Source organism: Tinamus guttatus, unplaced genomic scaffold (genome assembly GCF_059628265.1).
Source record: "Tinamus guttatus ecotype Peru unplaced genomic scaffold, ASM5962826v1 Tinamus_guttatus_pri_ptg000685l, whole genome shotgun sequence".
Taxonomy (NCBI): domain Eukaryota; kingdom Metazoa; phylum Chordata; class Aves; order Tinamiformes; family Tinamidae; genus Tinamus; species Tinamus guttatus.
This window is the reverse complement of record NW_028289219.1, coordinates 79,975-95,967: the sequence shown is the minus strand read 5'-3', so window position 1 is coordinate 95,967 and position 15,993 is coordinate 79,975. Positions and strand designations below refer to the sequence as shown.

Genomic DNA, 15,993 nt, shown 5'->3' with positions numbered 1-15,993 from the left:
GGTCGGGTAACTATTGTCTTGTGAAGGCAGCTTTTTTTTTTTTTTTTTTTTTTTAGTGTTAATGCAGTTTTCGGTGTTTTCTAACAGAGCATGGTGCAGATAAACTCTTCTGCCATCCCCAGTGTGGGTGAAAATCAACCCTGTGCAACGTACAGTTCAGAAATTGAGACATTTCGGCCAACTATATTTTGCAGTAAATTTTTGTTTAGATGGCTGGCCAAACAGCTAGCTGAGATGCTATTTCCAAAGACAGGTCTCATAATTAGTGTTACTACTAGCTGGTGCATAGACATTTCAGACTGTAGTAAGGAGAAATGCTGATTGCCGGCATAAAGAGAAGATGATCAAGTCAGAGTATAAAAGTAGCTGAACACTTAGCATGTTTTTATTTGAAATGCAGAATTAAGAAACCATGATCAAGTAGATTTGGTAACAACTGCCTTCTGTGCTGAACGCAATTGAATGAATCTCCTTAATTTTTGACTTTGGTTCATCTATAGCCTATCTCGACCTACCATCTTCAAGACCTTCAGAGCTAGTCCCCAAAATTTGCTGTATCATTTCTCATCTTTTCAGCTATATGAGCTCTTGAGCCCTTCTGTCAGCTGGAAGAAGAGACTGGAGCAAGAGGAAGGATTGAACTCTCAAGTCGTCATCAGCGGCGTAACAGGCAGCAACTTAAGCTACACTAGTGGTGATCTATGGTCTAACACAAATAGCTGTGTTCCTACCTTGGATTTCTGCCCAGTATGTTGCTATATAAAGTCTTCAACCTAAGATTTTTATATAGCAAGATTTTTGAAATCGAAGGATCAAAGTTACAATGCAAGATGCAGATCTCGAATCACTAGATTTTTATCCTTATTTTTCAGGCATATCTCACAGAAGAAGCCATGAACTGTGCTACTTATGTCACTTGCTGCATCCCTATGAGAAAATAAACTTTCATAGCTCTAGTACACATCTTTCACTACCTCAAATCTGGATTGCTTGGTATAGCTCCTCAAGCAAATTCTGTACCTTTTGTCTGCCTCCTTCCCCTTGCAAAATCTTAAGTCAAGGGGGTAAGTACTGTGGCTGTCAGGTTGGTAGTTGTCTGGCTGTCTGAAGGTGTTTGGGTATTTGCCTGTACTAAGCAACCTTTATCATTCAGGTCAAAAGCTGATCTTCATTATTTCTTTTGTTTGCTTTTTGTTTTGTGAAAATGAAAATTCTGAATCTGCCTCTTATAAGTAAAAACTGTCTTTAGTTTTAAAATGGATAAATGGAGTTCTGTTACAGTTTACTAAAACTGTTTTCACTGGCAGCACTGCAACTGTCTCAGAAGAGGTAGGGGCAGAGAAACTTGTTTGAGTGATAAAAAGACTCATGAGTGTGTGATCTGGGAGAAAGAATAGGAAGAACATAGTCGTGAGCACTCACAAACGTGTTACTGGCTGTGTATTTTGCAGAACATGATAATGAGGAAAGATGTTAGAGATCAAAACTGAGCAGGTTAAATGCCCAGGACTATTTTGTAGTGATCCCTGAGTACTATGGGCTTTGACTAGTAGGAGCAATTGGCTTCTGTAGTTTAATTTGTTCTTTCTAGTACTTGTGCTTCAGGTAAAAAGGAGGTTGTCTACTGAACTCCTTGCTTTTTAGCTGCTTTACAGCCGTTCCACTCCTTTGCAGAAATAAAGTGGAATTCTGGTTATCTCTGAAGTGTGACAGTATTTAATGACTTCTGTGTAGAGCTTCTGCTATTTTGTATCCCACTTTGAAGTGTATCATCTTTGAAGTGGTTCTGCCTAACTTGCATCTGAAGTAGTATTGTTGCAAGCACTGCATTTAGTACAAAAAAAGTAACTAGAGCATGTAGCCTGGCTAATACCAGGAGCACTTGTAGTGGTGGGTTGGTATGGTTGCTTTCTTCATTCTGTCGCTCTTTAAAACGGTCGTAATAAATTTATATTAGCAAAGGGATGCCAGCCAGAGCATGACAGTGGCAGTGTTTGATTCCTTTGGATTCATGCATTCTTCAAAACTGTGTTGACTTCAGATTCTTTCAGCTATAATCTCAGTCGTTGCCAAGTCTTGCCAGTTTAATCCCTACTTTTATTTGAACAGTCCTTCTGCTTTGCAGATGCACGAGGGGAAAGTTACAGGGACGTCTTGCACTGTTTGCTGTAGCCATCGCTGGCCAGGCAGCACTTGCACTTGCTTGGATCTGCAAATCAGTACATCCAGCCCTGAGCAGTGCTCAGAAACTAAACCTAAGAGACCTACCTTGAGCACCAAGCTGAGGTGGCTTTATTAGGTGGCATTTGGCTGTTCATGAGAGCTGTGAGCTATCCTGGGGTAGGTGCATCTCCAGTTACTGAAGCTTCTAATTTGGAATTGGTGCCAGACAACAGCAGAACGCAAATGGCTGTCCGAATTCATTGTGATCATATAGATGTCTGAATTGATGATGATGAGGTTCTGCTGTTGCATACTATCATTAATATGCTGGTTGGTAGTGGCCAGCTTCCAAAAACCTGGGAATGGTAGCCTTATCCTGTTGCCTTTTTTACCTAGGTGAGTCAGTGCCCTTTGCCACCTAATTATATTCCAAATGCAATAATCTGTTTTTGAGCAGTGTGTTCCATTTCGGATGTTGTCCATTCACATATTTGGCCTCCTGGATGTAACTCTAGCATGTTATTTTATCCATCTTCATCCTGGGTAGTTTATATCTGGCTAGTATGGAATTTCATATGGATGTTGATTCTTCAAACAGGGATGTAATAGATCAAAACAAGCAGTTGTATACTTAGCAGTAAGGTTCAAATGGCATTTGTCCATGTCCGTTGTTTATTGGTAGGGAAATAACTCTTCTGCACTTGAATTGCGGTGCCAATCAGTTTTGTAGTAGGTTTATGGGTATTGTTGCTATTCCAGTATGGTTTGCATTATTGATGCTGCTTAGTGTCAACATCTGTAATATGTAGATTTAAGTAATGCAAATACTTTTCATTTATCTGTGATGTTTAGGGTTCTTCCCATGTCATCATTTTTCTTCTATATGTCACTATTTTTTATCTTACTAAAAGAAAGGCTGTTTTGGCATTTGTCCCCAATTTGCAAAACATCACTACAGCTCTTTGCTGTTGAGGTAATTTCTTGCCCAGAGTAGGGTTTTTTGGAACTCAGATTTTCCTGTTAAAGGAAATGATGAAATGGAAGAATTGAAGGCATGCTCTGTACTGTTGCATGCTGATAGCCACATTAAAGATTTTTCTTGCCAGAGCTGTATAATATCATCTGAGATGCTGCTCCTTATAAGCAGATAAAAAGTCAAGTTGCGTTGCCAACTCTTGCAACCCTTTCCATTTAGGGAAAGGCTCCGACGGAAGTAGCTTCAGTTCCACCCAGTAATGACGATCTGACCCTTTATTCACATCTGTCTTCTACTCAGCCCAGAGATTTGAATTGCAGGACTAAGTTGTCCCAGGTTTAGAGTAACAGCTTAACCAGATGTTTGCTAGAGCTTTGTCTTTTCCCTGAAAATCTCTTGGTCTCTAAGGGGAGCTGTTTTCCCTTGCAGGTATTCTTTGAATGTTTCTCCTTCTTCCTGGAAATAGCTTTTTCTTGTTAGAACTTCAAGACATGGGGGAAATTGAGCCAATTTGATGCTTTAGATCCCTAAAGTCCCTTATAAACTCGCCAGTTCTGTTGTGTCTGCAAAAGCAGCAATCTAGTGTTGAAGCGAGCTTGCTGTGGGAGTGTTGGCAGCCACAGAATGTGGCAATTTGCTCATCTAAGCCATTATTGAAAAGATAGAAACGCCAGCTTTTGTCTAACTGAGACCTTGTTTATGTAAACAGGACAAATTGTTTTGAGAACAGCACTGGAAACGCTCCTTGGGATGAAAGCATCCTTTCCGGTTGGAGGAATTATATTCGTTTCAAATTTTTAGCTTGGAATTGTCCACACAGGAAAGATTTAAGTCCATCTTGGATGCAGGAGTCAAAACAGTGTTTTGGAAACAGCGATGGCTTAGCAATGCTGCCATATACAGTGGATTCAAAAACAAAAATCCCTGTTCTACAACACATGAAGCCTGAAGTGTGCTTCAAGGCTCTGGTTTGAGGGCAGGCTGCTTGCTAATGGTTAAATGGTGATATGTCTTGGCTGCTACTCTCCTAATAAATTAAACGTGCCTGGGAATGTTCTCAGGCACTGGGGCCAACTGCCTCCCAACTGCCCTCGTCCACGCTCTTCAATCCCCTCTCCCAGGACAGGGGGGCTGCCTCGGAACTGCCCAGTGCCGGTGGTCCCAATCCTGTGCTCTGGGAATTGTGTGGGAGAGAGCTTGTTGGCATGGGCCCGTGTTGGGCAATGTCCTTTGGAGTGCGCATGGTGGTTTTCCAGAGCCTGGGAATGTTCCCAGGCAACCTTTAGTTTGTGCATGCAGATGTTAGTCCTTGGTTCTTCCAGATTCTGTATGGGCTAAGTCTAAGACTGACCCTTCATCTCAGAAAAGATTTGGGGCAATTTAGAAAGACAGGCTTAGGAGAAAATGCCTTCTGTTTATTTTTGCTTCCCTACTACATAAAGGGGAGACAGGAAGCGTAGACCTTCAGATAGGTGGTTTTGGTGGTGTTTAAACCAGAATCCACCCTTCACCCACCAGCGAGCTGGGATGAGTAGGAGTGCCGGCCCCTCATCGAGCTTTTGCTTGTATATGAATGAACATATTGTGTCAGATAGTAACTGTGGCCTTTCATGGAAGTGCTGTATGTAAAGTATGCTTTTATGGTTGTGAGGAATTTCATTCTGATTTGGGGTCTTCCTGAATGTTGAGAGTCCTGGTTCACTGACCGAGTGGCATGGGAGGAGGCAAGGGGGGAAGTCTGGAGCCTTTTGGGCAGTGGATCTTTATGTGAGTAGGAGAGTGGGGAGACCCTTTCATTTCCCCAGATGTTTCTGCTAGTGGACAGGAGAAGACCGATGTGGAGCTCACTTTATTATTGATCATCCAGGGTGATTTCCAGAGGGTTCTTGAGTGTTTGATCATGAATCATTGGAACGGGAGTCAAGCCCTTGTGTAGATGAGCCATTAAGAACACTGATGCTAACCCTAGTTCTAAGCAGACCTTCCTGGAAGTTCCCTGAAGTTTTGCTGCCCTCTTTAACAGATTCCTGTTTCTGTATCCCTAAAAGTGACTGTAAGTGCAGTGCTGTGATGTCTTCTGAAACTAATGAAATCCATTAACAAATTTCTCTGTGAAAGGAGGAGAAATAAAAATGTCACTTCTCTTTCTTAAAGCCCTGAATCCAACCTTGTAAGTTTATCAACTAAGCTTAGCAATTTAAATTGAAATTTTAATATCAAAGCTTGCGTTTATACCTCTGAGTTTGGAGAACTTGGCTTCTTTATGGTAAACTTTTCAGAGACTCTTAACTTCAAAGGTAATGTACCACCCAGCCAAAGGCACTGTGATTAGCTGGTGGAGTTGCAAGGGGCTCATCAAACAAATCCACTTCGTTGCTAAGATGCAAAACCTAGCTGAGTGTTACTTAGGTAAAATAAATTAACAATTCCACTGGTCACAGAACAAGTCTGTGGCAGAGCTGAGCTTGATATATGGTCTGAAGACATGCTGCCCATTTGCAAACCTAAGCTTTTCTTGATTTACTTAAGTCTGCTCTTAATATGTGTCTATCACTGGAGGTTCAATTTTCTTTGCTGCTCTGATCTTGTCATTGAAGCAGCTGTGTCGACTAAAGGGTGGTCTCTCCTTTCCTCTTGCTTTCCTGGTCTGCTTGATTTACTGGTTAAAGTTTTGTTAGTCTATAATTAAATCTTAAAAGTACAATGCTATAAAAGTCTGTTAAACATTGTGTTTTGTGCAAAATAGCGTTTAGTTCTGTAATCAGGGGGAATACAGGAAATGATGACTTTTACTAGGTGTAACATGCTCTTCCTCAGAGTCCAAATTTAGCTGTGTTGGGAAAAGCAGCCAGTTAGTATCTGCATGGAGAATGAGGTTGATACTGAAGTGGTGATACCTCAAGAATTAGGCTATGACAGTTCAGTTTCAGCCACCCGTGGTGCTTGTTTGAAAGATTAGATAAGTTTATGCTTAAAAACAAACAAAAAGGAGCAACCCTGAACCTCCCCTTTAAAACTGAGTTTTGTTAAGAGCTAGGCTGAGGAAGTTTTGCCTGTTTTAAGGAGCATTACAACTGTACCAACTACTTAAAACCAGAGAACTTGTTCACCTTTTAAAAACATTATCATTTACCTTGAATCACGTGTTCCATTTTAATAGCCTCCTTCATATAGAAAATATAGCATTAGATGCCAGTTTAAGTGCAAGCGTGATGATGCTTTATCTTCTATGTGAAAGGACCTACTTTGTACATTTTTCCATGTTTGACATCATGGTGTTTTGAATAACCATGTTCCATATTCATATCAATTTTTTGTTTTTTGTTTTCAATTTATGCACAGCACTTGCTCTGAAATTTGGGGACTGAGTACACCAAACACGATAGATCAGTGGGATACAACAGGCCTTTACAGCTTCTCTGAACAAACCAGGTGAATATTCTGCCCTCTCTCGCCTCATAGAAGTCTCGTGGGAGGGATTGGCTTTGGAGGGTCTGTAGTGGGATGCTTTAGCTGTAAAATAGACTAAAATGTTTCCTAGGCCTCTCATGGTACAGCATTTTAAAATAATTGCTTGCCAGTATGGAAATCTAAATGTTCTCAGCTGATGTTTTGACCAATGAAATTCTAATTCTGGAGTACTCCTTTTTTCACGCCAGTGCCATAGAAAGAATGGGAAGACTTGTTAAATGCAAGCTCTAATGTGATTTGGTACTTGTATTAACAAACTTGAGATGCTTAGTTCTTCTAGACCTAATCTTACAAAGTGTTTAAACTGCTTTGTATGCCACAAGCTTTCAGTTAAATCTCGCTAATTGGATCAGCTACGAGCTACTAAAGAATTGTTTGTAAACTCTTCAGTAGCTAATATGGTGGGCAAATTCTAAACAGGGTCTTTATTTTTTCATGTCACATTACTTAATTTGTGTATTGAGGTTTGTCTCCCATCCCATAACAATCATAAACATCTGCATTTGTGTAAGCATATGCAGTCTTGTCTTAAAACTAGCAAAACGTTTTCAGCTGGTAGCAAGGCAGATGAAGTCAAGATGAACTGTATAGCCCTTGCAAGACGTGCATTCGTGCTTTTTGCATTACAGTTGCACTGCCATGTGGATCCCTTGGGCAACTGACTGCTTCTAGGCTTATTTGCAGTCCTGTGGGAATTTTTGTGCTTAAAGCCATAACGTATCCATGCCACAGCAAAGCTAAGGGGTTTAGGAACTCAAGGGAGTATTAAATGTGTGTGTATATATATACTTTTTAACAACCATCTTATCTAAAAATTGTATATGAAGCAATCATCTTAAATACTTGGAGGTAAAGTGGCTTTTCAGTGAATCCCAAACTCACTGGCAATAATTTTTGCAGCTCAAAAATAATTTAAAGCATTGTTCGATGTTATCATTTTTCTTGCAATTTGAAGCCTTTTAGCAAGCATATAAATGTCGCTAACAGTGCCAATCCACAGAATTCTGAGAATAAACAAGCTACCCATCCCATACGCGTACGCTGTTGTGTAGGTGACTGAGGCAGCATGCAGTCTATAAATTCTTCTTCACGTCTTTCCCATATAGATCTCTCGATGGCCGTCTACAGGTATCTCATCGTAAAGGATTACCACATGTTATTTACTGTCGCTTGTGGCGCTGGCCAGATCTGCACAGTCACCATGAACTTAAAGCAATCGAAAACTGTGAATATGCTTTTAATCTTAAAAAGGATGAAGTATGTGTAAACCCTTACCACTACCAGAGAGTGGAAACACCAGGTAGGAAGACTTTCGGCAATTCTATAGCAGCATCTGTCTGTACTTATTCAGCATAATGTTTTAAATGAAAAATAGAGAGGGAGGATATGTCCTCTTGCCAGAACTGCAAGATGATTGAAAATACAGATTTTGAGGAATACTAACAACTGAACATTTTTAATAGTAAAGCTACTGAAAAATCCATACTTCACAAATGCGTTGAATGCTTTTGATAAATGTTTTCAGCACTACTAGCAATTTCCAGTTGGCTAAGTATCATCAAAAATGAGAATGGAAATGTATCTTAGCTAATACAGAGTAATTTTACTCAAGAGGGACATCACCGATCAGTTTTGGATAGCTAACAATTAGAAATCTTCAAGAAATAAAAAGACATTTTTAGACTTTTTCGATTTTTTTTTCCCTTTTGGCTCAGAGAAGTGAAGTGTGTATTTTTTTGAGTCCAACTAATGCTTTAAAACTTTCTTTCCCAGTCTTGCCTCCTGTGCTAGTGCCTCGGCACACCGAGATCCTGACAGAACTTCCACCTCTCGATGACTATACCCATTCCATTCCTGAAAACACTAACTTTCCAGCTGGAATTGAACCACAGAGCAATTACATACCAGGTATTTTCTTAACTTTAACTGTAAACAGTATGCTTAACATTGTACCATTGAAAACAGATGGGAATTTCATCCTCCTGAATGATCAAACGGCTTGGAAGATGCACAAGTGCACATTTTTTTATTATTTTATTTTGTGGATGGATGTATTCCTCTTGAAATATCTGATGGTAGTTATTTGCAAAGCACAATCCTGTGCCAAACCACATGTGCAGTTGTGTGAATTCAATAAGCTAGCTTAGGTTTCAAAACACTAGTGAATTTAAGTGGACCTTTGCCTCGTGCTTTAAGCCTGTTTTACAAAACATATAGAGGTTGCCAAATGCTATATATTGGAGGCTGAGCAGTGAACTGCTGCTCAGTTTCTTAGCACATAAGTATATGACTGGGAGAAAACCTTTTATGTCACTGTTCTGGCAGCTGAAAGTTCTGGGTTGTTCTCAAACTACAGGTTGCAACTGATGGAAGTCTTGTTCGCGTGTTTGCTCCTGTTATGTCCATATACCCTGTGTCCTTTTTTAATATGGAAGAACAATGTAATAAAATGTGAAATAATTCCTCCTTCACCTGTTTGCTTCGTCCTCACGCCAAGAAAGTATCAGGCCGCTCCTGGGCGTACATATGCACGTGTCCATATTGTTAAGTGAAATCAGCAACTGTTTCCTTCCCTAAGTTCCTGTTTCCTGTCTCTTCAGGAAGTTGCCTAGCGTGTGAAACCACTCAAAGTTGAAATTTTCTCACTAACGTTTAATGCAACTACCTTGTAGTATCCAAAAACTGATGAATATGCTAAAAATTCAGAAAATAAGATTACTACCTTGAGCATCAAAATGTGTAGTGTACAAAGCGTATGTACATGTCTTAAGCAGAAGGGTGTTTGCATTTTCTTAAATATATCTCAGAATGAAATGGCATCTGAAATCTCAGTTTATTTGATATTTGGCGTGTTTAACTGGTAACACGTTTGTTCCAGCTAAGGAGAGCAGATCTTTTGAGAGCAATTTAAAGTATTGGAAATTGGTGTCGCTTTTTAATTTTTTTTTTTCCCCACATGTGTTTGAGGGCTTTTCATAGTGAGTGCAGACACCTTACTGGAAAACAACCATCTGAAAATTCAGTGCATTAGGTAAATGAGCTAAAGCAGCTCTAGACAGTAATTTGCAAGCAGTCTGAAGGAGGCCGTGAGTATTCATGTGATCTTCCAGTGCTTACGCAGCTCCCCACAGCTTGAATTTCTGCAGGGGTTTTTCCTCTCCTTGCCATTAACCCTTTTCTTTTCAGTTCATATTGTGGAGTCCTGCTGTGTTTGACCTGGCTAACTAATCTGAAGTGCTTAACAGGTTCTGATAAGTCTCGTGTGTCTTCAGAGCCTGCTGCAGAGATCCTTTTTCTGTGGCTGCTGACCCGAGTAACAGCCGTGGTAGCTCCGCACTGCGACGCTGCCACCCTGCTCCATCTACATAGAAATTGGTGTCACCTATGCCCTAGGTGACACCTACACCGTATGCTTGTCGGGCAGGTGGGGACCATGGAAGCCTTTTGGGGCAGCGTGTTCCCTTCCAAACTATCCTCGTTCTGAACAGCGTTGTCCACCGCTTTGGCAGCATTCCCTCTGCTAGGGGTTTTTAACACTGTGTTTGAGCATTTATTTCCAGCTGTGTTTGAGCTCAACCTCTGACCCAAAAACTGTATTAATAGTACTAGGTGGGGGAAATATCTGTTCAGATAGACTAGATATGGAAATTATCTGTGCCAAAGTGCCTAGATTAGCAACTGGAAACAGGAGGTGTGGGTTAGATTGGAAATGGTTATTGACCTTTACCATGGCTGTGGGTTTAACTATAACAAGTTACTCAGAGGAGGGTGGAGCCCACTTTATTGTATAAAAATGTTCAAAACAGCATGTTTTTTTTATCATCATACTCCTTTCTAGCAGAGGTTTTCCTTAATCTTCATTTTAAATGCTCATTTGAGTTTTCTTTGTCATGAATCTCTAATATTTGGCATGATAGTTTTATGGAATGCACGAAAGAGGTAATTTTTCAGTTCATTTTTATTTAATCGAGTTTCCTCCTGCTGATTTAATTCTGATCTTGTCTTGCTGTGAATCTGTGGTACTTCGTAAAATTTGATTTCAATTCTTAAGTGAAAAACTAGCTTCACAGTTCTGCTTTTTGGCAACATTGTAATTAAATGTGTTTATTCTCTGTCGCAATGACAATTCTGTGACTGTAGCAGAGATTAGTTACAATCAAACACTTTCACTGGAGAAATTGAGGTTCTGCCTTTAATTTATAGGAAAAAACACTTGTCCGGTTCAAAGACAATTATTTCCTGAACAGCAGTTGGTTAACTCATTTTCTGGATTGCAAAGTAAATTTTTGAATGGAGAAAAAGAACAGCTATGCTCTCTGGTATTTTTAGATTCTTTTCTACAAATAGACACAGTTTCAAGTATCAAAATGCTTCAAACTTGTTGCAGAGTTTCCTTCAGTCTGTGAAGCACCTTCTTAAAAGAAAGTTAGTTGAGGGAAGAGATGTTCCTTTTTATAGAACTTGGAAGTTGGAATAATAAAAGCAAAAACAGAGTTTTATGAAGGGAAACTGGTTAGATAATGTAGCTGCATTTAATGAGTGAAATCAATTGTTGGGTGTTAAGGAAAAATAGTTTGGGAGGGGGTTGAATTGGAAGATAGTTTTTATTAAATCTAGCAGCTTCTAACCTGTGGGAGGGAATCAGATCCTACGGTTCTACTACATAAGGCAGCTCATATTTTTCTGTAGAAATCACCAGATGGTTTTCTTGTTTGTAATTCTGGTAAATGTGAAAGGTGTTGATCACAACTGCAAAATTGTTACTCATTGTAGTGAAAGTGTCCTGTCTTGTGTGGAATAAACAAGGATTGTCCATGAATCGTGTAACTTTGCCCAGTAAGCAGTTGATAGACATACAAGAGAATATGATTTATGTAGGCAATGGACATTTAATGGGTCTGAAGTCCTACTGGAAGGGAAAAAGGCCTGAAAAGTAAAATTCTAACTCAGTGCTTAGGTAACATGTGAGGCTCATGACAACCTAAGGACAAAACCCCAAAATGGCAAATCTTACAAACTTCTCCTGCCATTGAACCAATAAATGGATATTTTTTTGACAGAAACACCACCTCCAGGATACATCAGTGAAGATGGAGAGACAAGTGACCAGCAGTTGAACCAAAGCATGGATACAGGTAAGATTTCTCTTTTTAACTATTTTCAGGAACAGGGATTACTAGCTGGGATTCATCTACACAGTGTCGTGAATTTAGCTCAAATGAGGATGGATGATCTCCTCTGTGTAATCTGATCTTGAAATTATCGCTATCATTTTTTTTGTGGACAAAATTACATCTGCTAGGGGCATATTTTTAGAGGTATTCTGCCGTATTAAGTCGCATTCATTTAGTTCATAACAAATACCTACAAATCTGAAATCTTCACTGGAAAGCTTTAAAATAGACTTTGAAAGCTGGCTGTTTTCAACGTACCCCTGGCTTCCTCTGCTGAAGACAAGCAGGAAGATGTTAGGTTATTTGGAGACAAGATGTCTGTAGGTCTAAAAAGGTTGCAGAAAAGCTACTTTTAAAGAACCTGTCCCTGATACCTTATCATTTCTGCCATATTTCAAATGAGTTATTGTATAGAAGGCTCTACTGAAAGAATAGGAGTGTCTTTGTATCTAGATAATCTGTTTGACTTTAGCCTTGGATGAAGAATAGTTCACATGTTGGATAAGAACCTCCTACTGTGTGCTGGCAGGCTTGAGAGAGTTTTTGGTTAGCTAATGTTAGCTTCCTTTTTCAGTTAATTGGAATCAACTGCGCTAACTTATGTAAGAACTGCAGTGTTTTCCCACTGTGTGACAGTGGGTACCTTAAAACCCTGGCTTCAGCAGTAAGTGTAGGAAAGTTTCTGTGCAACCCCTCTTTGCACCTACATTTTGCCTACTGGCGCTCAGATTGCATTGGGGAATCCATGTTTTTCTGAGACTGTTTCTTCCTCTTGCCTCAAACGAGGAAATACAATTTGTTCTTTTCTAGAGATAAACCTTCTCCTCTGAAAACAGAGAAGTAACCTCAGTTGTCTTTTTCTGTCCACTTTTTCGTGGCTGTTCTGATTGAATCTTGGAAGAAGTCATTGATTTCTCACTGGATTGTAAATACTGTACATAAGTATATATTCACATAGTGTGCATGCAGTGAGATCTGCCAAATGCAATACTAAGACATTAACAGAATCTCTGTGAGCCAAAGTTAGGTTCCCAGGTGTCTGGAAAATTAAATGTAGTCTTAATTTAAAATGAGGATGTGACATGCTGGAAAACTGGTTGTAGGATTAGTGAGGTTTCTTAATTCCAAGTAATTGTAGTGTAAAGCTAGTGCCTAGATAATGGTCATGCCTTCCCATTTGAGATACTGAGAATTGTTTGGATACTGAAGCCATGCGTTTTGCTCCAACAGGATCTCCAGCAGAGCTGTCTCCTAGTACTCTCTCCCCAGTTAATCACAGCCTGGGTAAGATGGAAATACTTTCAATTGTTTGTGTGTGTGTGATCCCTCCTTTCTATACGTTAATTATGTTAAAAATGTGCTCTCAAAAGAGTGGGAGTAGGAGGAGACTTCTGGGTTCACTTCCCAATAAATGCAATATGTTTGGGTTAGTAACGAGTGCTAGTTACCCCTGTAACGCTTGAGCTCCTAGCAAAGGCAGGAGCTGCATTTGTAACATAAAGGGTAACTTAAAGGACAGTATCTAGTCTTATGGAGGCCATCGAAGCTCCTCAGACCTGCTGTCTTGCTGTGTGCGGCTGTTCTGCTGTTCTCCTAATGCACTATTTCACCTGGGACAACAAGACAATAGTTGCTCCCACGTTAGCTACCAACCTGCTTTGATCAGGTGCCATTGCTAAGTGTGTTCAGTGCCTAGGGAAGATCAGATTCCCTGGGATTGGCTTAAGGAATGGGGAGCTGATAGGACAGGAACATGCTGCTCAGAACGTAGAGTGAGTAATTAGGCCAGGTTACAAGGGGAAGTAAAGCAGCAAAAGCTGAAGATGCACAGGGAAATTGCTGAGGTGTGGAAAGGAGAATAAAAAGAATTTAGAAGTGCCTTGTAAGAGGGAGAGGAAAAATGGAAATAACATAAAATAAGAGATAAGATAACATAAAGAAATAAGATAACATAGATCACTTTCTTATTAATCATTTTTGTTCTGTGTTCAGTGTTTGATAATTTCACTTTAATATTGTCAAAGTCCTTGCAAGCTACAGAAAGACAACAGAGGTGCCTCAATATCTGTCATTCGCTATTTGTCACTATGTTTAGCTTAACTATTTTGCTGAGCAAAAACACAGGTACTGAAGTACAAGGACTGCTGTCAGATTAGGTCACCCTTTCTCCTCCTTCTGTAATCCTCTTCCTATTTTCCTATATTCCCTTATCCTCCACCCCTTGAATTCTGTTCTGTTTACTGGGGTAGATAAATACAATGCCAAGCAAGATTTAATTGGAGTAGTGTGAAAAGTCTACACCCGTCCTTCCTGGAGGAGACGAGTAGAGAGGTTTCTTTTCAGCCTCAAATTCTCCATAGCTTTTATTTGCTTGTCTCTTTTTTTTTTTTTTTTTTTTTTTTTTAGACTTGCAACCAGTTACTTATTCAGAGCCTGCATTCTGGTGTTCAATAGCATATTACGAATTGAATCAAAGAGTGGGAGAAACCTTCCATGCTTCGCAACCTTCACTGACTGTAGATGGCTTTACAGATCCATCAAATTCAGAACGATTTTGTCTAGGTCTGCTTTCCAATGTAAACAGAAATGCTACAGTGGAAATGACAAGGCGACACATAGGTAAAAAATCGTTGATCTTTTAACTATTTGATCTCATTTTAACCATTAAACTGAGGCAATGAAAGCAGGATGAGCAGAGCTGTCCTTCGGGCACGTTTTACCCTTGTGCCCCCAGCAGTTGAACATCTCCCTCGAGGCTTGTTCTAGAGAGCATGATTTGCTCCTGCTAGGGACAGAAGTGAAAAGATGCAGAAGTTCCCAGTGCCCAACCCAGAGAGAAATGCAGCAGCTTCTGGTACAGAAGGGGAGTTTTAGTGATGTCTGAAGATGAAAGGAGCTGCTGCCTTTCCTCTGTCAGTATCTCCAAGGTGGTGGCAGCAGCAGTGTCACAGCTGTCAGGCTGAGAGCAGGCACAGGAGGAAGCACTCACCTGTACAGGTATTTTTGGTTGCTCACATAGCTGTTTCCAGCCTTTTGGAAGATGATGTGCTGAACAGAAGCGCCCGTGGGCAGGTTGTGGCCTTCGGGTGCCTCGCTGGACTGCACTGCCCTGGGTAGCACTTAAATTCATATTTGTTTATAGTTGACTTTTAAGGTGTAATTAGAAAATACCAAAAGGTTGCTCAGTTTATTCTAACCTTTAAAATGCAAATTGGACATACGCAGTACCTCTTGACTTTTCTGAAATGTGAAAAGCTGCCACTGGGGCAACGTGCTGTTTTGACATGATCAAGATTTTCTTTGAAACTGTTAATAATGAATGTCATTTGCAGCATCTTTTAAGTTTTTGTCAAACTATATTTTAATTTTTGCTGAATTTTGGGGTTTTTCTTCATTTGGTGGTATTCATGAGTGTGTTTATTTTTTACTGAAACCTCTTTAACAGAAGCTTCTGATTCCTCCCACCCTAAATCCAAATGTTTATGTATTAAAATTTAGATGTGGAGAAATCCAGGATATGCCTGTGCTGGCTGATCCAAATGGTTAATGATGAGGAAAAGCGAACATGTAAGGAGGTTTTTAAGAGAAGATCATTTTGTTTGAAATTTTTTTTTCAAAAGAAAAGAGGGAGAGGGATTCTTAGAAACAAGGGCCTTTAAAAGATGTGTTAATCATAAGCAGCTTGTTTTAGAGATCAGTCCTTTATTACTGCTTTTTTTGTGTGCCAGAATATCTGTTTTTTTTTTTTTCCGACTCAGAACAAGGCCATCATTTAGAAGTGAAGGGGGTAGCTTTGGGATCTATTTTAGTAATAGGGCTGATTGAAGTCCCATTGGTTTTGACAAAGAAATAGGGAAAAGAGTTACAAGGTGGGTTACTTAGTAGTGTGAGTGCATGGGATGAGTCTGTAGAGGGGAATAATTTGCCTTTTTTTCTTTTTCGCTTCCTCCCCCCTCATTATCAGTGGTGTGTGCTGCTTTAAACATACAGTATTTAGTGCCAGCATAAATTTTGATAATGTCGATTGGATCCTCCTTTTACTCCAATTCTAAGTATTTCTTCAAGTGAAAAAGTTCTTTAGGAATGATCTCTGCTTCCCAGCCTGGACTTGGTTGCAAGCCCTTTCGTGGTAGAAAATTCAAGCTCCCTCTTGACCAAATATTTTTACGTTTTTCCTTCAAATGGTGGGTGTTTGAAAGAGGAAAAAAA

The 15,993-nt window shown here is 39.8% G+C and overlaps 1 protein-coding gene across 1 annotated transcript in view; it reads left to right on the top strand.

The window, feature by feature from the left end:
- The window catches only part of LOC104564687 (SMAD family member 2), a 43,497-nt gene that overhangs the window by 23,294 nt on the left and 4,210 nt on the right, over positions 1–15,993 (top strand). Inside the window, exons 3-8 of the mRNA XM_088536635.1 lie at positions 6,482–6,571; positions 7,717–7,910; positions 8,384–8,518; positions 11,671–11,745; positions 13,015–13,068; positions 14,191–14,403. Coding sequence (XP_088392761.1) covers positions 6,482–6,571; positions 7,717–7,910; positions 8,384–8,518; positions 11,671–11,745; positions 13,015–13,068; positions 14,191–14,403 — 761 coding nt within the window. The remainder of the gene's footprint in view (positions 1–6,481; positions 6,572–7,716; positions 7,911–8,383; positions 8,519–11,670; positions 11,746–13,014; positions 13,069–14,190; positions 14,404–15,993) is intronic.